This window comes from Thunnus thynnus, chromosome 9 (genome assembly GCF_963924715.1).
Source record: "Thunnus thynnus chromosome 9, fThuThy2.1, whole genome shotgun sequence".
NCBI classification, from domain to species: domain Eukaryota; kingdom Metazoa; phylum Chordata; class Actinopteri; order Scombriformes; family Scombridae; genus Thunnus; species Thunnus thynnus.
Window position 1 is genome coordinate 17,736,597 of NC_089525.1, and position 21,496 is coordinate 17,758,092.

At 40.6% G+C, this 21,496-nt stretch overlaps 1 protein-coding gene across 1 annotated transcript; it reads left to right on the plus strand.

Moving 5' to 3' along the window:
- The first annotated feature begins 6,392 nt into the window (after nucleotides 1-6,392).
- On the plus strand, nucleotides 6,393-12,889 carry LOC137189465 (reticulon-4 receptor-like 2). The gene is made up of 4 exons (XM_067599354.1): nucleotides 6,393-6,720; nucleotides 8,132-8,358; nucleotides 8,502-8,735; nucleotides 10,172-12,889. Exons 1-4 carry the CDS (start codon nucleotides 6,672-6,674, stop codon nucleotides 11,048-11,050), a joined length of 1,389 nt encoding a protein of 462 aa, XP_067455455.1. The 5' UTR covers nucleotides 6,393-6,671; the 3' UTR covers nucleotides 11,051-12,889.
- Nucleotides 12,890-21,496: the final 8,607 nt, after the last annotated feature.

Consider the following 21,496-nt stretch of genomic DNA (forward strand, 5'->3'; position numbering starts at 1 on the left):
TACTTTTCATCAAGTTCTAAAATTTATATGACATGCTCGTAATTTATGTCCTCCACATTTTAAAATAGAAAAATGTTTTGTGTTCACTTGTAGGAGGAACAGAACTGACACTTGACACTTAGGAGTGTCTTGTAAGAATAACAAGATGTCCTTTGTGGCTCTGGAGGGAGCTTTCTGAGGTCTGAAAAAACTAAATAATAATCATCATCATCATCATCATCATCATCATCATCACAATCATAATCATAATCATAATCATAATCATAATCATAATAACCTTATTTATATAACAGCTTTAAAAATAGAGTTTATGAAGTGCTTTGACAGAAAGCAAAAGCAGGATATTCAGAAGGCGATATGACAACAGAAAGCCAAACAATAAGACCAAGCAAAAGCAAAATTAAGGTAAGACAAGGAGACAAAAGACGCAAAAATACAATAGAGAGAAGACAGAAGGATGATGAAAGATAGACGGTAAAAGAGATAAAAAACAATAAAAAACATTACAAAAATGTAAATATAAATAAATACAAATAAAAAGAATAAAAGCAATAAAAAAACAACATCACATTAAGCAAGTCTATAAAATGGGTTTTACAAAGTGATTTAAAAGAAGTCTCTGATTCTGCGAGCCTTATCTCCTCAGGCAGGTCGTTCCAAAGCCGAGGGGCCTTGATGGCAAAAGCACAGTCACCTTTAGATTTAAGGCTCAACTTTGGAACAGGCAGAAGGGCCCCACCTGAGGATCTGCAAACTGATTCGCAAGGGGTCAATATATTTGTTAGGTAGCTTAGAGCCAGAACCAGACATGCTTTAAAAGTGATCAGTAAAATCAATTCTGAATCGAACAGGGAGCTAGTGAAGAGAAGTCAGGATTGGGGAGATGTGTTGTCTGTTAAAACCAGTAGTCAAGTCTATAGAAAATAACAACATGAATCTTATTTGAAGGAAGCAGGACTGGACAACCTTTTTGTGATCTGTGGTTCAAAGATTAAATCTGAATCAAATAGTACTCCCAAATGTCTGGCAGTCGAGGGATCAAGACCACTCTCAATGAGACTGATAGGGTTTGGGGGACTGAACAAATAAATCAGGTTTATTTCACCTTGACAACAGAGTGACAGTTAGGAAACAATCCCTGTGGGAAGACAGTATCTAACTGGAGCTCTACAGCTGGACAGATAAAGTGAAGAATTGTATTTTATCCAAACAAAAGACAACTGATTAAAGGCTTTAACTTGTAGCTGGACTCACTCCTTGTCGAGGAAAAGCTTTGATTTGATGGGCAGAGTCCAAACCTGCCAGATTCACAGCAGCCTCAGAGGACAGTCTGTCGTCTCCAGTGAGACTCTTGGCAGTCTGGGTAGGAGTTGCCATGTTGTCGCTGGAAGTGGTGGAGAGGTTTCACATGAGGCAGGATCGTCTGGGAGAAGAAAAAAAAGCTCTGGCAGGGTTTTAAACCTGAAATAACAGGGACAACTGTCTCCAGTTCTCTGTACACCTGCTGTGTGACAACACAGTGCACCCAGAGAAACTTGTTGCAACTCCACAAAGTCTGTCACATCAAATGTGTGTGTGTGTGCATATATATATGTGTGTGTGTGTGTGTATGTGTGTGTGCATGGTGACAGTTCTTCCCTTGCATCTGCGTCATCGGTGATCACAACTCCAGTATCTCAGAGATTTAAAAATACATACTTACATAAACAAATATATGACAGAAATAGGAGCGAAGGCGGGAGGAGATGAGGATAAAATAAGCCTGTCTGTTAATGAGGTGATTTGTTATGTGTTATGTGTTTTTCACTGGACTGAATCTGTTGCCGGGACTGAGGATGTCTGTATGACACACAGATTTGACAGGCTCACTCAAAAATATGCAAACTAACTTGTGTCTGTTTGATTGGAGCAACAGGAAAAAAAATTGTAGCGGCCTCAAATTGTCAGAGTTAATGTGCTGTTTTCCTTCTGCTGCAGGTGGCTGGTAGGAAAGCAAATTATCTCTAAAGTGAAAGAATGACTCAAAAGGCTGCAGTTCATTCACTGTGCTTATGATGCTTAGGTTTTTTTGGGTTGCCACCCAAAATTTAGGGCAACAAACTTCCCAAGACTGATGAACAGTGACTGGTAAAGCAAAAAACATGAATTACATTATATGGACAAAAGTATGTGGACATCCCTTCCCACATATTTGTATGGATTTTTGTATTTTTTGTGTACTTTGACTTGCACTTCAGTCTTTTCATAGTCTTGGCCACAACATTTATCTAACTTTAATTCAGAGAAATGCTTTCTTTTGAAAGAACATCCATATACTCACACAGTTATGCACATCTATACCTGGAAGCTGCCCAGTACAACCACAGTCTCCCACAGTAGATCCAGTTAAAGTAAATCTTAATGCTATATACTCTTGTCCATGTTGAATAAAAGAAGAATTTGGAATGTACGAAGGTGTTTTTTTGTCTTTTTGTGCAGATTATTGTTACCAGTACCTGTGATTGTTATTTATGGGCATGTATGCTAAAGGTTGCCAATTCTACAGTACACAATAATGTTCAGACAACTAATTGTTTAAGTCCTTTTCTTGTTTCAACATGACAATGCCCCCAGTGCACAAAGTGAGGTCCATAAAAAGATGATTTTCTGCGCTTTTTGTTGAATAATTTGACTGATCTCAACCCCATCACCCAACATCATTATCTTCATCCTGACCTCATTAACGCTCTTGTGGCTGAATGAGAGCAAATCCCCGCAGCCAGGCACCAGAATCTGGTGGAAAACTCTCCCAGAACAGTAGAAGCTTATAGCTGCAAATAAGTCAAGTCTTCTCTCTATTAAAGGGTTTCATCGTTGAGTTTTTCCTTGTCTAATATAAAGAGTCTAATGACAGAGGGTGCTGTATGTTGTACAGACTATAAAGCCATTTGAAGCAAATGTCCGCTGTGTGATTTGATTGTGAAACTGACTTACCACATATGAATGTGATGGTTGTGTCCACATACTTTTGGCCACAAAGTCCGTTATTACACAACTTTTCTCACTTTTTCTCCCCTTCTCAGTGTCTACTTCTGATCATTCAGTACACAGATGGCCATCTCACAGTTTAGCTTTCTCTTACGTGAAGAGAAAGTGAAGATAAATGGGGTTTCAGATTTCAAATTTTTGCCTAAACCAGACTAAAAGGAGAAAGCCAATAAAGCCCTCCAACACTGAAATATGACCCTGCGCTGACTACTTACACACTAGAAACGATCATAGCTGAAATGAAACACCAAGATTTTAAGACCTTTTAAAAATCTAGCGGGGCGTATATTTTTAATTGATTACAAATATGAACTTTACAAACAAAAGATTCTCCTCTGACACTGCAACTAAATATCAAATGATTCATTATCTCATTAACAAAGTCTTCTCAGACCTTTACTGTCCCAAATGACACCCACGTTTTGTCTGATTCATGCACTGTTACTCAAACTTACCGAGCATTTAATAACTTGGATATGAAGAATGTGGATAACTAGCCTACAATCAGATTTCGGTTACTCGACCAACTGTGCCTGCGGGCGCACACTGTTGCTCAGGATGTTTTATCATGCAGCTATTCGACTGAAATAAAAGCTGTGTTTCACGTTTATTTGTTTAGTATTTGTGTTACATGAAAATGCCTGAGATAACCGAAGCTATCTGAGAGGGAGAGGAAAACACTTAAAGATGAGGACATTTAGAGAAACTTTGAGAAAGTTCATTCAAAGAGGGAGTGATCAATGTGTCAAAACACTCCTGACACTCGACCGAGTCTCCGAGGCCAGCTTCTGGAGTTCTCTCTCCTCTCAACCTTGATGTACCGTGGGCAGAAACACACACTCAGCTCTGTGTGTGAATGTGTTTGTGTGTGTGAGTTGGGGTTATGGACGGAGTCATCAATGCGTTTATTTTTATAGGATCAAGACAGCTCCTTTGAACAGGCTGTGTTTACACCAGTTCAAATGCCAGCGTGCCCGTGATTCACTTTGACACAGCAGGCTAGTGAGAGGATATAAGGGAGGGGATCTGGGAGTGGAGATGTGTATGCGTGTGTATGTTGTTACATACATATGCATGTTTCTTTTCACTGAAGCATCACACGGTGGTTATGTAATGCACATAAATCTCTAATCAGAAGCGATTCAAAACACGCACACAGGTATGCACAAACACACTGAATGTGTTCTCGGTGTCAATCTGGATACTTGATAAATATTGTGGAAGGGGCACCAAGAACCTCCCACATTCAGCAGGTTGATCACTACACACACACACACACACACAAACACACACACTACTCCCACAGCCTCCATGAAGATTGAGTCTGATTGGTGAGCTGGCTGCCTCCACCATTTGCCCTGGGGCCAAGAACAGTGTGAATACATCACACAGACACACAAACACACAAGCAACCTTATCTGTCCCACGGCCCCCCGTGGAGGCTACTAATGCCTGCTTGGTGAGCTGTCTGCCTCCCCCAATCTCTACACCAAAGCCAAGAAATTGTGTGATTCCAGACGCATAACTTATGCCCCGAGCTGCGCTCACAGCTTGGACTTGCAGATGACCTTCCATGGACCAGCTTTCGGTGAGTGTGTGTTCACTTGGGAGCAGATGATGTGCATCATGGTGGAATTGGCCTTGACCCGTGTCATGGAGAGAGGACTGAGTAGTGAGTAAGGCCAGCCCACCCCAGCCCTGACATGGTTTATTTCACATGCAGAAGACCTCCATGTCTCATCCCACATCCCACCCACATTCAGGATCGCACCTTCTCCTGAAAGCCGTTCCTAGTGTAGCCAATGTACAATTAGACCAAACACTGTGACTTATATAAGACACATAGTGGCACATAGTGTCCTTCCAATTTGTCTCAGCGTTAGTGGCACAACATGAGTTGACAGCACCTTCAAACACAGCTTCTGTGCAAGGAAAAAGCCATATTATTTCTCTCTATTTGAGCATTGCTTTAAGGGACCGGTTCACAAATCTGTCTTAAAACAATAGTCAGGTGAAATCATTCCTCCTGTTCACACTGACCATTAGAAGATCGCTTCCGTAATGTGCTTTCAATGTAAGTGGTGGAAGACAAAATCCACAGTACTTGTTTTGAAAAAAAAAGGGATTTAAAAATTTATCTGAACATAATGTTTGGATATCCTCCAAAATTATAGTCTTTTTAATAAAAAAACAACAACCCTCCTTGTGTCCTTGTGAAGGATCATAACAAAGAGAGGGAATTTGGCACTAAAAAGACTGAATTGATATGAGTGATATGGACGCTGAAGCCTCATATTATCTTCAAATAAACTTTTAAATACATTTTTTCACTGAGCGGACCATCACTTATATTGTAAGGGCATCATGAATGGATGTCTTAATGGCCAGTATGAACAGGAGGAGCGATTACAGCAGTTCATTTTGGGCACCCGACTATTGTTTTAAGACAGATTTGAAAAATTGTGAACCTGCCCTTTAATGAATGTAAAACGAAAGGGATTGGTGGAAGATGGAAAAGGAGGATTGGTTCATGTGCGTAAAATGTACCTACAGTATAAACAGCCGAGATATTCTGCTGCTCTGTTTCCACCGTCAGTAAATGTTTATGTGTCACCTTGTCTGGCTGTGATCACCTCTACAGGTGTGTCTGTTTAGCTCTTAACACCTGACATGTGGTAACACCTGACATGTGGTAAACAAAAGCTGTAAAAATGCTAACTGGATGTAACCTACAGTATATGTTGTCCCACGGTAATTTGTCACCGGTATGTCATCTCTGCCCCCTGCAACAAATGTAAGCAGTCCATATGTTGCGTTAGATCACTTCGCTCCACCGCTGGGCCCCCCTTTCATGGTCATCTGTTGTTCTGAATTGTAGGCGGCTCTCGGCTTCTTTCCAAGCTGGCCTACACTAAATGAGACAAGTGACTTTGGCTTTAATGCCAAATGAGTTTTCCCACCTCGTGTCCTCTCCTCCAACCCCCCTGTGAGCGCACGTGCCACTGTGAAATCCACACAAACACAAACAGTCTCAGTAACCAGTCATGCGTTTATTGTTACTGTTTCCTAATGAGAAACTGTTCATTTATTGTCATCAAAAGCCTTCATCCCACCTCCATCCTTCATTCTCAGTCGACCTACACTGTGCTTTGTCTTTAAGGATGAACAGAGATGTTACTTAAACAGACTACTAGGCTATAACTTAATACAAGTACGCTACACATCTTGAAAGACTACTTTCTCCATGTTCAGAATCTACTTTAAACACTTCTGAAAACGATACAGGTGTCTTTAATTATCTCTGCTCAATAAGTAATAATCTTATCTTTGACAGACAATGATGCGTTACATTTTTAGGTAACGCAACAGTGACACAGTGACAAAAGCCGCCCTGCCACTGCCTTTCTTGTCGCTTCCTCCGGTGACTCTTCCCCCTCCTCCCGGGGTGACGTAGAGAGGATCCTCCGCTGCCCACGGTCGTGGGCGACTAGCCGGCCGCGGGTATAAACGGCTTCCCGGGACTCCTGAACGTCACTCCCTGAAGCCTCAGCGACTCGTTCACCAGAGCTGAACATCAGCAGAGATAGCAGCAAGCAGGCACTTCCTCGCCGCGCAGGCTAACTCGCTTTCGGCTTTGGTTCGAGATGCAGACCCGTTGGACCATGAGGGCCTCCAGCGCCCACAACTTTAAGAGTGAGTTTCTCTTCATTGTGTATCTGCAGAGTGTTTGTTTTGCAAACGCATGTCTATGATTTAGTCGGCTTTAAACTTTAAAATCACAGTATTTTTTCCTATGTGATTCTGAGTATCAGCAGCCGTGTATTTCTGTGCAAGACTGCTGAATTAATATGTTTTATGGTACTTTTACGCACAGTCATTTTGCGTTTATTTTAAATTGTTTACCAAAATTTATACATTGATCAACATCGCTTGAATAGCTAAATTGTGTTTGTCAGTTATGGATGTTATGAATGTAGCCAATAGAGGAGATTAGAGGTGCGGACTTTTGGGGGTATTTTGTGCGTAAATGTGGTCTGTCAACTAAAAGCTCAAGAGCAGATCTATAACCGTCCATTTATTTGTGAAATTATGTGATCAAAGTTATTTGTTTTGACTCTCCTGCAAAGTTTACCGAAATCAAATCTCTCCATATCTCCTTTACGCATAGAGAGATGTTGGCATGATTCATGTGCGCATGAAACTGAACTTTATTCTTCATCTCACGTCGACTTTGGGGGTAAATAAGACTTAGATTCTAGAAAGGTGTCTTATTCCACCTAAACGCCCCAACTCCGGTTCTCCCTCAGCGTCCAGCTCAGCTAATAGTCGAACTTGTTAAGAGGTCAAGAGGTGAGCCGCTGGAAAATCTTGCGCGCAGCAGATGAATGGGAACCTTATTATTATTTCATGCATGTACTTTTCCCGTGGGGGCGCTTTTTGTGCGCCGTTATCCGAGCTGTGACAAGAAGCTGTAGAATTATTAATAAGAACCGAAACTGATCCGGGTCCCGTTACTGGTTTTACGCGTGCCCACTGGGTTGCAAACCTCTCAACGGAAGCATCCTTTTGCTGTAGATAGCTTGAGAACTAGGAAACCAGGTTAATGTAATGCAGTGAGACACGTGTGGTTTTCTGTCTCTTATACATCTGTATTGTAGATGTCTGTTGTTTTTCTCTATTCGGCACTGCTGACATCAGGGTTATGCAACTTTGCAACAACAGTCATGGACACCTGTGTAAAATGATCAGGTAGATATGAAAGGGTGAATCATTTCTGTAATGTAATCCAGTGAATTATACATGAGCCCCAAAGTTCTGGGGACCATCAACAAGTCACGGATGAGAGCGCTGCAGTGCCAAAAAGAATCACTGACAACAGCAACAGGCTTGACAGACAGACAGAATAAAAAGCTGCCACCAAAAGCTGAAATCAAACTCTCTTTCTTTGTCTGTCACTCTTTGACACACATAATGTGCACATTCTCCAAACCAGGACTAACTACTGCAACAATGGCCCTTTGCTGCTGATCTGACCGTATATTATGGTCTTTTTCTTCTCAGGAAAAATAATCACCTCTTTTTCTTCCCCCTCTCTCTGTCTCAGGTGGACTGTCTCTGTGGCTGATTCTGTGGCTGGTGGTGGTGAAGCCAGGCGGGGTGACTGCATGCCCCAGGCTATGTGTGTGTTACCCTACGCCCATGACGGTCAGCTGCCAGTCCCAGAACCTCACCATAGTGCCGGCTGGTGTGCCCTATGACTCACAACGTGTTTTCCTGCAGAACAACCGCATCACAGAGCTTCGCGCGGACTCCTTTGGCTTCGAGACACAGGTGAGAAAAGCACTTTGTGTATATATATATATGTGTGTGTGTGTGTGTTGCACTGTTGAATTTCCTGGCAGTATTTTGAGATATTATGAAAACTCTTAAATGTCTCCTCTCACATCCCATTATCTTCTCTTCATTCTGTGCAGGTGCTTTGGCTATATGGCAACAACATCACATGGATTGAGGCCGGGGCCTTCAGTAACCTCAGGGTGCTGGAGGAGCTGGATCTGGGCGATAACCCCTCGCTGCGACACCTGGAAGGTGGAGCCTTCAGGGGCTTGGAGAAGCTGCAGAGCCTGCACATGCACCGCTGCAAGCTGGCTACTCTCCCCCATGACCTCTTCCACAAGCTGTACAGCCTGCAGTTTCTCTACCTGCAGGTAAAGGCAGCATCCATACACACAAAAACATACATGCACAGATACATATTGGATAGTCATGCATGATGAGAATGTACATATGATGCTTGCAGAATCGGGTTATGGACACATCAGTCACTTTACAGTTGCCCACATGCATGCAAATGCTTTTACCGCACATGTAGTTTAACTGAGATGCACACAGCACACAGTCACAAAAATGCAGACTGAAAATACACATAAGTAAATATTAAAACACCCCAAAGATAGAGAATCAAATAACACACTGCAATTAGCACTTCTCAGTAGTGTCAAAACAAAAGAGAAATTCAGTTATCATGTTACTAATGTGCAACAGATTGAAAGCAGTGAAGAGTTGCACAATTCTCTATGCACAAATAAATGAGTGTATAACACACAAAAGGGAGCATGAGCCCAAATGTTTCCTCTCAACAGCAGAAAGACGAACCAAATGAAACTACAAACTGAGACCTAGGAACAAGCTAGATGCCAAAATTGGATGTTTTTAAAAAAGAGACATGGTCTCCTCTTTTGATAGACCAATAGACAAATGACAAAAATGTATAAAACCAAAACAACAAAATATATCACAGAGGAAAATCTCTCAAAATTTCTTCTTTTTGAAGGTGTTTGTGAGCAATTGTGTTCAGGACCTTACAAGTACTGTATACTTAACCTTTTAGCCACAATTTCTTGCAATGCTTAGCACTATTATTTGGATTGATTTTCTGTGTTTCAGGCAGCCTCTAGCTTCCATTAAATTCAGTGTACTCTGTAAAAATTGGCTCTCAAGATGCGGCCTGTATTTATCATCACGTTTTGGCAGCTGACAGTGAGATCTCAGCTGCTGGAGTGTCCTACAATCCACCCAACTGAGCTTGCATCCAAATAGGTCCCTGCCAAGAAAATAAATTAAAAAAAAATCCCTCCCACATTCAGTGTGGTTTCAGTCGGTAGAGGTCAGTTCTGACCGCTGCAATGCTATTACTCACAAGGATGTTCCTCGTGTTCCTCAAGCGCACATGTATGGTAACGTCACAGGAAGTGAGGGATTTTTTTCCCTCCTACGAGTGATTTAGATGTTGGACTTGACTTCAGTGATTCTTAGAAGGAAAATAATATCACACAATTAGCCATTATACCTATCAGAAATAATTAATCAATGAATAAACATACTTTGTTGTATATGAAAGTATGTTATTGACATCTATAGTCCGACCAGATTCAAACAAAAACAGCTAAATTTGCAAAAGTGCTATTTGACTATTTTGCTTCATTAGCCACGGTTTCTAATGAATTCTAACTTCTGAAGAATCTGAGATCTAAATTAAAACATTTAAGTAAAACTTAAAGATCTTTTTGCCATCAACAACTAATCCCAATTTGCTTAATTTTCCCACGTGATTAAATCTTCTTGTATTTTGTTTTTGCTTCAGGAGAATCAGCTCCACTTTCTGCAGGATGACCTGTTCTCCGATCTGGTCAACCTCACCCATCTCTTCCTGCATGGAAACCGTATCCGCGCCCTCTCCGAGAATGTGTTCAGAGGCCTGGTCAACCTAGATCGCCTTCTTCTCCATGACAACCGCATCAGGCAGGTCAACCGTCGGGCTTTCCGTGACCTGGGTCGCCTGACCATTCTTTACCTGTTCAACAACTCCCTGGCTGAGCTGCCAGGCCAGGCCATGAAAGACACCCAGGGCATCCAGTTCCTCCGCCTCAACGGTAACCCCTGGTCCTGCGGCTGTGAGGCCCGTCCCCTCTGGGAGTGGTTCCGCAAGGCCCGCATCTCCTCTTCTGAGCTCATGTGCACCTCACCATCCCAACGTCGCGGCCAAGACCTCCGATTCCTCCGTGAGCTGGACTTCGCCCTCTGCCCTCTGCCTGACCCCGGCTCCCTGGCTGGAAGCACCACGACCACCTTCAGCACCAAGACCCGCTGGTGGTTCTCCAAGCACAAGCCCGCCTCCTCATCCAAGGCCTCGTACCAGAAGAGCACAGAGACGGTGAAGGCCTTCCCTTTCTCCGCGGTCAAGCCTCAGTACCTCCCCAAAACCCCCTCTGAATCCTTTTCCTCCAAGTACGAACTGTCGGAGGATGAGGTGGCTCTTCCTAAGCTCGATCAGGAAGAATACTGGGCCAACTACGGCAATGAAGATGCCTCCATCCGCTGCATCGATCTGGAGTGCCCCCCAGGCTACGACAATCCAGCCTTCCCATCCTCATCCTCCTCCTTACCCACCAGTGCCTCCCTCCTCCTCCACCTCCTCTCCCTCATCGTAGTCACATTCTCCCTACATTTCCTGTTTGGTTGAACTCTTCTCTCCTCCACACTCCCTTTTCTCCTCTGATTTCCCCTCCCCTGCTCTTTCCAACTCTAACAAAAACCTGCATCTTGATTCCTTTCAGTTACCTCCTTAAGGTGCAGGGGGCGCTACACTGACGCAGGAGACAGGCAAGGCAGCAGGCAGCTGTTTTAAAGAGCGAAGATCAGCGGAGTTGATGTAGAGCAGAACATGATTTCATTGTTGAAGTAGCTGCTGCTCACTAGTACAGGCTTTTATAAAAGCAGGGATCAGACAGACCCTGTTAGTGACAGTACAAAGGCAGAAACCTACTACAACATTATTACATGATAGAGACACATCTCACAGTAAGCTGGTGGGGTCTTCATGTTTTTTAATATCACAGCTGTTGTGCGGCAGCAAACAACGCAGGCGTTGTGACTCGTTCTCTACGGCTATTTTCTATATCAGCTAGTGCTCCACTGCTAACATTTTCCCTCATTTATTTCTTTCATCATGAATAAAAGTGGTGATTAAGGATGTTATATGACAGTAGGATAAAGTGGTGGATTAGCACAAAGGACTAGAAACTTGGAAGAAAAGGAAAAAATAGAGAATTATTGGGAGAAGTAAAAAGAAAATCAATACAGTGAGAGTAGTGTGAGCTTAAGATATTCATCTGGACACAGAGAGGGATGGAAGGATTATTAGATCTGCAGCCAAGAACGACTCTCCTTCAGATTCAAACTCCTGTGTGATCCCCAAGAGATGCCAGCAAACCACCACCACCACCCACACTTGTATATACAACACACATCGCTGTACTTAAACTCATTTCTCTGTATTTTAGTCTAGCTGGATTTCTACTTTTCATTTTTATCACTATTTATTAAGCTACAGCTTATGGTGATAGAAGAGATACTTGGATTGGACATGAAAAGCAGAGAAATGAAATGTGGAAACTCGTTTTCACCCCTCGTGTTTTTCAGTCTTGTCTCTTCCTCTCAGACAACTTGAAAACCTGTTCTTGATTTTCTAGTCAGATTGGAAACTAAGAAAAACTAATGAGATTAAATATATCAGAGATCACTTTCAGCTTAAACAGAGAAACGGTGTGATTGGAATTGGACTGTTGTAGACTAAAAAAACAAAGTCCCAAGGAGACCAGTTTGATTAAATCTCTCATTAGACTGAGTGCCTGTGTGTAAGTGCCTGTTTAACCCTTAACAATATGTCCTCTCTCTGTCCGTCAATCTGTCTGTCTGGTTGTGATCAACCAAACTGACGCAGAAATTGCTATAAAACAACTCCTACGCAGCCCTTTGTGTTGTTTAAAGCCTCAGGTCTCAGTTTTAACAGCTCATGTTACATTATATACTTTAACCTGCTGTTGGTCTGCATTACTGTATGTATTGTGTGTGTATTTTACTTTTATTTGGATTGAAAGTTTTAAAAAATCCCTTATGCATCCATAAATTCACCCAGAACAGTGTGTGGATGTAAATAGGTGAATTGCTTTTCTACTATTTTCTGAAAAATAAGGAAAATCCAAGGGTTTTGTTTGTGATATATCTGTATTTTATGGTCCTATACATATCATAAAAAGACCATGATCATGTACTTTATTAGTGTACGTTTCTTACTTCAGTGTGTGTTTTTCAGTAGAAGGGATGGGTATTTACTCAGCAATCTGTTCAACACAATGCCAATCCAACCTGATTGTGATCAGCATTATTTATTGAGGCCATACGTCCCAATGTCAATCCCACATGTTAAATCCAACCAATCAACCATGACTGTGAGTTTCTGCATAGGACGAGATACTGTGACACTATTAGATGCTGTATTTTTCAATGGAAACCTGGTAGGAAAGTGTTTTTGCTTTATTAAAAAATAAAGAAACTATCAAAGAGAAGTGAGTAGGTGTTTCTCTGTTGTTTCACTGTTTTCTTTGTTCTCTAAGGATGCCGCAGAGGAATACAATAAAAGGCCTGAGTAGGCACATAAGCACAAACACAATGTATACAGATAAGACATCTTTAATTGATTCTGAAGAGAACTTTTATACGGCTATTATGTTAAACTCTCACAATGAAAACACATCAAGACTAGAGAATCACAAGCATGAATTTTGTTATTGTAATATCATCTTAGCTGCAAGAGGTCTGTAGGTTTGACATCTGATTAACTGACTGAACATCCAATTAAGAGCAGGATAGTCGGGAAATTGTTTCTAAAGAGATATACGTCATAGTCCTCCTTTTAAACCCCTTAGAATAAGGAGGTGGTGTTTGATGTGTGTCTGTGTGCGCACACAAGTGTGTGAAGTGCAAGTTTGTGAGTGTGTTTGGTGAAGGTCACCAGCGGTGGTGCAAGAAGTTTTCAGATCCTTTACTTAAGTAAACGTACCAATACAGTATGTAAAAATACTCCATTACAAGTAAAAGTCCTGCATGAAAATCCTACTTAAGTAAAAGTACATAAGTATTAGCAGCAAAATGTGCATAAAGTATTAAAGTCAAAGTACTCATTTCATCCCTCTGAGTGATATATTATTACATATGACATCATTAGATTATTAATACTGAAGCATCAGTGTGTAAGCAGCATGTTACTGTTGTAGCTGCTGGAGGTGGAGCTAGTTTGAACTACTTTATAAACAGTTAGCAAGTTTAGTCCAGTGGTTCCCAACCTAGGGGTCGGGCCCCTCCAAAGGGTCACCAGACAAATCTGAGGGGTCGTGAGATGATTAATGGGAGAGGAAAGAAGAAAAAACAAAGTTCTGATACACAAATCTGTTTTCAGTTGTTGGACTTTTTCTCTTATCTTTGATTTTTGGTGAAATATTGAATCAACTGAATGAATGAAACCATGTGAAAAGTTTAGAGGGAAAAATCACTATTTGGTGGAGCTGTTAACAACTCATAGACATCTGAAATGTGACCCCGACTACACACTGCTTTTTGTAAGATGCCAAAAGCCAAAAAGGTTGGAAACCACTGGTTTCATTTTTAACAATGTGTTGTATTTTAAAAGCTTGTTATATTATCCATTGTGTCAAAACTTCATCTGAAAAGTAACTAAAGCTGTCAAAAAATTGTGGTGGAGTAGAAAGTGCAATATTTCCCTCTGAAATGTAGTTTGGAGGAAATATAAAATAGCAGAAAATGGAAATACTCAAGTAAAGTACAAGTACCTCAAGATTGTATGTAAGTACAGTACTTGAGTAAAGGTATTTAGTTACTTTCTACCACTGGTCACCAGCCTCAACTGTGTTCACACCTCATCTCAATCACTTTGCTCACCATGTGTAGAAAGAAGCTATATTGGGCCATATTATACACATAGAGGGATGAATGAGCTGTCTGTGAATGTATGTGTGTGAGTGTGTGTGTGTGTGTGTGTGTTTGGGGTGGGGGGGCGTGCTGAGAGGTATGATTCAGGGAAGGGGCCAGGATGAAAATGTGACTTGTGATTTATCCCGGAATCAGCACACCCCCACAACAGATTAACTTTCACCATGATGATGATGATGATGATGATAATGATGTACATACTCATGCATGTGTTTGCGGGTACATGGACACATGCAAATACACTTTCATGTGCAAATACACACACACACACTCATGGAAATTGTAAAGTTCATTGCAGTTTGTTTAAACAGGCTATAATCACCTTGAGTCTCATTTGTTTTGTCCTATATCTCACAAATGATTCATCATTTTCACACCTTACTTTGCTCTCACCTTTCCTTCCTTCTCTTTTATTTTTGTTGCAGTCATAGTTTGGATAAATCATCAAACCCACATACATTCTTGTCCTTAACAGTGGCCTTATTTCAGAACTTTTCATTTCTTTTGCTTTATCATTTGCTACATTTTTGATCACCTAATAGTTCTGCTTTGAGATAAAATTCTGCAGGTGTAGAATATAAATGTAGGTACATATTCTTGTTGTTAATCACACAGATGTTTGACTTTGATATTGAATATCCAGTGTTGTTGGGGTTTGATTATTCGTTGTGGTTATTGTCCTGCTATTTGATGGAGAAACAACAGGGTTCAAGAATCTTTGTGGTCTCTCGATCTGGCAGAAAGCGTCGCTTTTTCTAAGAAAAACAATCTCACTGTTAAGGAAAAATTCAATGTAAAACACCTTTTTTTTAATAGATTAAACTTACAGGTATACATTATGAACAGTATAGAGTTGGTTTTATAATTTAAGTATTATTGTGTACTTATTACAGAAGTCTATTTCTGTGTTCGGCACAGAGAGTTCTTGCTGCCAAGCCCTCCAGGAGTGCTGGCTTGGAGAGAGATAACAGTCTTTCTCGTGTGTCTGTGCTGGTTTTCATCTGCACAGCATCCATAAGCACAAAGTTGCCAATAAATCTTCCATTTATGGGTCAATTTTGTTGTTTGGAGATGCTTATTTCTGCAGATGTCAAGGTGCACAAACAAGGTGATTTGCAGTCATGTCCATATTTTGTGGATGTTGCAACTACGGACATTTTCAGCTATCAGAAAAGAATCACTTGTAAACATTAAAGTCCCCCTCTACCCAAAAAAAGTGTTTTTCTTGTTGTTATTTCCCTTGGATGTTTGAGTGTCACTGTGCAGAATGATGTATGTGCAGAGTTTTACACTAGAAGGCTGTTTTCACATTTATCTCAACCTATGACTGTGATTTGTGACATAACGACTAGTTTGGAACCAGTCGTGGTCCACAATTCAGCTTATACAAAAGTGATGTGGAAAGTTGAAACATCCGGTGCACAAACACTGAGAATGGACTTTTCAGTGAAGTAGGAGACATCTTGTGTCCAGCAGTTAAACTTTTGAAATAAAAAGTATTTACACATTCATAAATTGTAGGGAAATTTTGTGGAAAAAACACATTAGACACAAATTATTATTCAAACAAGAGTATTTTTATATATCTTTAAATATGTCTGGAGGGTATATTTAAGGGTTTAATGTTGGAAGACCAATGTCCAACCCTGATGGAGACAGAAGAGGCAAGAAGATACCAAATCTCACATCAAGAGACAAGAATGCAACACCACCAGAGCCATGCTGTTTTTTGAGGGAGTGAAATTTGTTTTTCTCAGGTAAAATTATTTGCTGTCTTAGTCCCCAAAATGCTATCGCTACTATCCACAGTTATCGCTTTCTATAACAAGCTAACACCTGCTTTCTGGTGCTTGGCAACCTGGAAATTGTGGGGAAAAACACTCACACTGAGGCTGGTTGGGGAAGGCAATCAGAGGCGTTTGATGTTAGAGTTTTTAAATCAAGAGCATGACTTCAAAAAGACCATCAGTGTTACTGACGGTGGCAAACACTTCAGTGGGTTTAGACTTTTCATGGGCATTATTTGTGATGGAGTAGAAGGCAACATGCACACCACTTGCTTAGTGTCTCCTGTGGTGCAGGGAATCAATTTCCCCGAAGATCCAAGTACAAAGAAAAAAAGTCAATCCCTGCACACACCCCCTCATTGATTTATGAAAAAGTCAGTAACAAGGACCTTTCTCAAGACATATTAATATATGTCTTGTCTAATGAAATGTCCTGAGAAAGGTCCTTGTGACCAAAACGTTGACATTTTTTCAATAAATCAGTGCTGAGGTGATAACTGTGTGCAGGCATTATTATTATCTTTGACATTATTTGTGATAGGAAACAAATTAAATTTAATATTTCACATGACTATAACTTATGGCAATGGAAAATAACATATTTTAAAACAGATTTGGAAGCAGTTTTTGAACTCATATTATCTAAAAACACTTTTACTTTGAGTCCCAATTTCATGAGATTTTGCAGAGGGCGTGACTCCCTTCACAGCTTTTCCTGCCACAGTTCATGCACGTCAAAACATCTGAATCGTGACCAGTGTGATTACCTTTCCCATATTTCTAAGCTCTTGTTTCATGACAGAACTGTAGGCGTTTGCCCTCTTTGCTTAAAAGCAGCTGCCTGGGTGGTTATAGGACATGGTCGTTTACAGTTTTTCCAGTGCAGGAACACAACTATAGGCCATTAGCACAGAAAATTTCTCTGAAGTCGTCAGACTTTGATGATGCGCACTAATCACACACTGTGCCCACATACTCTCCCCCAACTCTCTATCCTATTTTACTTGCCTCTGCCTGTCTTCCTCTCTTTTGTGTGTTTGCCTGCCTTTCATGCTGTCACTCAGTCTTTGTCTGAACCCCTATTGCACTAGCACTTCTTTCTCTCTCTCTGTCACACAGTCTCCCTCACATGGTTGTGCCTTTCTTGGCCAAGCCTGTGTGTTGGCTCTCATGAGTTGGCGTGTGCGTTTGTGTGTCATTGGCGTGTTCCCTGACGTACACTCTCACACATGTCTTATTTGCAGAGGATGAACTGAGGCTCACGCCTTGACGTCAGAGGGCCCGAGAAGGAAATGAAGAGGCTGAGAGCGATTTTCAGAGAGAAAGATGAAATATCTGCATGCTGAGTTTATGAGAAAAAGAACAGAATAAAACAGAATATAATAGGTTTATAACTAATAACAATGCAGCACGGCAGTCAATGTGACAACTGACCTATCACATCCATAATTGATGAATATAATTTGCAGCACTGTTGCACTGACCAGCTCTCATTGTCCAGCACGTGGAAACATGAGCCTTGAGTGCAGTGAACCTCTGCCTCTGTAAACCCAACCAACGGAAGAGGAAGGGAAAAAACAGTGAGGAGTAAAAACAGAGAGATGAGGAGATCCTCAGACTATCTGAAAAAATCATTTTGAGTGGAAACATTGACATTTTGCTCTGAGTTCACCCACTGAGCAATAACAAGACCATCACTTGTTTGTGTGTGTCACTGCACTTGATTAAATGCAAGAAGGGCAACAGCGGGAAACCTGCAAAACCTGCAAAGTGCCAGAAAGAAGGACTTCAGGGACTAAGAAAATGAGCTGCAGAGCATTAGAGCTGCAACAATTAGTTGATTAATCGATTAGTCGATCAGAAAATAATTTGTCAACTTTTGCTGGTTGAAGCTTCTTGAATGTGAGGATTTGAAGCTGTTTCTGTGTCATACATGATAATAAACGCAATATCTTTAGATGTTGTACTGTTGATCAGATGAAACAAGGCATCTGAGGGTGACATTTTATAGACAAAAGGATTAATCAAGAAAATAATCAAAAGATTAATCAATAGTAAAGATAATCATTAGTTGCAGCCCTACAGAGAGACAGTTTTCATCTTTTTATTTCATGCAACTGCTTTGAAATCGTTTCCTTAAGCACAGAGGTTCATGTAATTTTTCAAGTGCATTGTGGACATGTGCACATAAGACAACAGTCTACATGCTCATAATGACAATGCTAACATGCTGATATTTAGCAGTAATATTTACCATTGTCACCATGCAGTTTAATATGTTTGGATGCCAACATTTCATAATGACACTAAACACAACGTGAAGATATTACAATTCATCCTGTGAGGAACATGAATGTCTGTGCAAGATTTTGTTCCAATCTAGTAAATGTTGAGATATTTCAGTGGATATGTAAAACTTTGACCAGCTGGTGTCATTAGATTAAAAAGTCAGAGGTCACCAGTGTCAGTAGGACTCATCCTCTGGGAACCGTGAATATCTTTACTCAGTATCACAGAAATCCATCTAATAGTTGTTGAGATATTTCAGCCAGTGGACTGAAGTGGTGGACATTGTCATCCCATCGAGCCACGGTGTAGGTTTCATCCACAAAAACTGATTATAAAAATGTAATATATTATATGGCAGCTTTCAAAATGAAGTTTCAAAGCACTTTAAAGATTTACCACAGACCCACTGAAAAAGAAAGAAGCACAACAGGATTAACAAACAATAAGACTATTGACACTTTTTCAGATGAAGAAGCAGAAGATTAGATGCTGTAGCTCACAGCAGCAAAAATACATAAAAAAGACCAGAATTTTGTGAAAGAAATCTTTTGTTGTTGCTCCTCTGCTTGCTTGTGTACAATGACAGTAATATCTTCTGTATGAGTGTTTGTGAGCATTGGATGCTGCACTGATAGTACTACACATTTGTAGAGTGCGGAGGCAGCCGGGAGCTCTGTGCATCCGGTCTTGAGTCAGCCCAAAGCAAAAAAGGAGAGCGGAGTGAATACGGGGCACATCTGTCGATCAGTCTGTCAACCCCTCTGAAGGTTTACGCACACAGCTAAAAATACACCACAACAGAGTGCAAAGACAGATTGGGATCCAAAGAAACAGTAGATTTGATGTATCTTTGTGTCTGATGTAGTTCAGAAACTCACTGAATGAAAAGGCTGAATCATATGGCGGCAAGAGTAGAAGTGACAGCACGGCCAAGATGAAGTGTGGGTCTTGAGTTTGTTGTCAACTAGAAAACAAAAGAACAGGGATTAGATGAGCGCTTGTGAGTCAGTCACACCGCCTCGCTCTTGGAGGTTGTATAGCCCTTGTATGTTGGCACAGACGCAAACGGTGACGTCCTCAGACAATTTGTTTGAGTGCCTAAAAATGTGACTGCCACATCCACTGTGAAAGACACGGGGATTCGTTGCTGCTATTCCGGTAGCACCATATTTGTTCTTGTATTTGGTGTCCACAAACACACGCGTCTGCTGCTTGGCAGGATCTTCTCTCAGTGTCTTCTTGTTTGTTCTGGATGATGTCTCTCAGCCGTCCACCACAACTCTACATTTGGGGATTACGGAAACAATTAGAAAATGTGGGAACACAACCCTTGGGACCTGCATTCATCTGTCATATTCTTTACACAGGACATTACACAGATCTTCAGTTGGAGTTGCCAGAAGGGGGGACTGATCTCTTAGTGTATCTAGGTTTTAGCGGGATGAGATGACGCAGATATGAGAGCAAAGACCTGGCTTTTATGATTCTGTCAGAGGTCTCAACACACCATGTCTGGATTAAAAGTAGTTTCTCACCTTTGAAAACTTGTTTTAAATGTGTTACATTACATGCAGCATTTTATATAATTATCAAATCAGTTGTGACACCATTAAACAAGAATTAAAAAGTCCATTGGTAGACTAGCTTAAGGTTGTTTTTTTTTCATGCATCCTACCACTCAACCTGTGGATGTTACACCAGTTATTGTCATCATGTTGAAACGAGAGTCAAGATGAGTTTCAATGAAAGACTTTCTGGTAACAACTCAGTACCAAATGATTTCTGAAAACCTTTCCTTCCTGTCTGTAGGTGCATAGGAACAAAAGCAGAAACATACTCTAGTGAAACACACAAACGGTTACAAAATTCTGATAAATAATAACATTTTGTCGTCTTCATATATTCACATATTCTGGCAATAGCAGAATCACCTTACATAGATATGACAATATGTTACGTCACTGCAGTAGAAGTTTGAGTAATCAGGAAATTCATACTTTACAGTTTTGAAAGTGAGACCTACTGTACATGAAGCTGAATATTTTTTTCCCTTTTGAGACTTTTAAAATACTGATTTCTAATAAGGAGAGATAATTTGGAAATTAAGTTATGACTTGGCTCAAATGGCCAAAAAAAAAAAAAAAAACTTTATTTGTATAGCACCTCTCATACAGTTCGGGGTGTGGAGATCAGTGAGATCAGTGTGAGGTGCGTGATGATTGGGGTGGGTGTTATCAGGTGCATGAAAGCAAAATAAATAACTAAAGGACCATAACTAACCCAAATCAGAACGGGAGCCTAAAGGGAGAGGCAGAAACAAAGAGATTGCCATAGATGCAGCCTTGACTTTAATAATCTGGCAACATTGTGAGCCATCAGGTGTCGCCAGTTGCCCTAACGAGCACCTGTTGAGACAGAGCAGACAAGTGAATCACAAGGCCTAACAAAGATGACATCAGGGGTCATCACAGTTGGCTTCTGAGGAAGTAGCAGAATATTCAAAAGGGCAATGAACTAATGCCCTCATTTCAAATATCAAAGATTACTTTTCACCTATCGCCCAATTTCAAACATCTGTAGACTCAAAAACAGTAGAGGCCATTGGCTGTCCTGAAAAGTATGTTTTTAGTGTCCTTTGAAAAATCAAATATTTTACTCAAAAGTTTCTTCTAATTATTTTTTTTACAGTTATGCCTTATGACTATCAATTTGTTTTATCCAGTGTTAGTGTTCTTGTGTTCATATTTTCCTCTGTAAAAAGCACAATTTGTGATTTAAATGTACTAAACAAGCATACGCCCACCAACAAAATTCAAAACACTGGATTTTAGAGCAGTCATACATACATTGATTGAAATGTCTTTTAATACACATTGTAATAATACAGACAACTAAATTTCCTAATCCTCTGATGTGCTTACATCATTGACTTTGCAGATTTGACGTTAAATAGGCCTAAAATTGTATTTGTTTTTTATATGGTTTTCGAACAAAAACCTGTATATAAATATCATTTATCTCCGAAATTTACAACTGGCCTTTGT

Coding starts and splice junctions, on each gene's coding strand:
- LOC137189465 (XM_067599354.1), top strand. CDS start 6,672: ATGCAGACCCGTTGGACCATGAGGGCCTCCAGCGCCCACAACTTTAAG. Junction 6,721..8,131: donor CAGCGCCCACAACTTTAAGA/GTGAGTTTCTCT, acceptor TCTCTGTCTCAG/GTGGACTGTCTCTGTGGCTG. Junction 8,736..10,171: donor TGCAGTTTCTCTACCTGCAG/GTAAAGGCAGCA, acceptor TTTTTGCTTCAG/GAGAATCAGCTCCACTTTCT.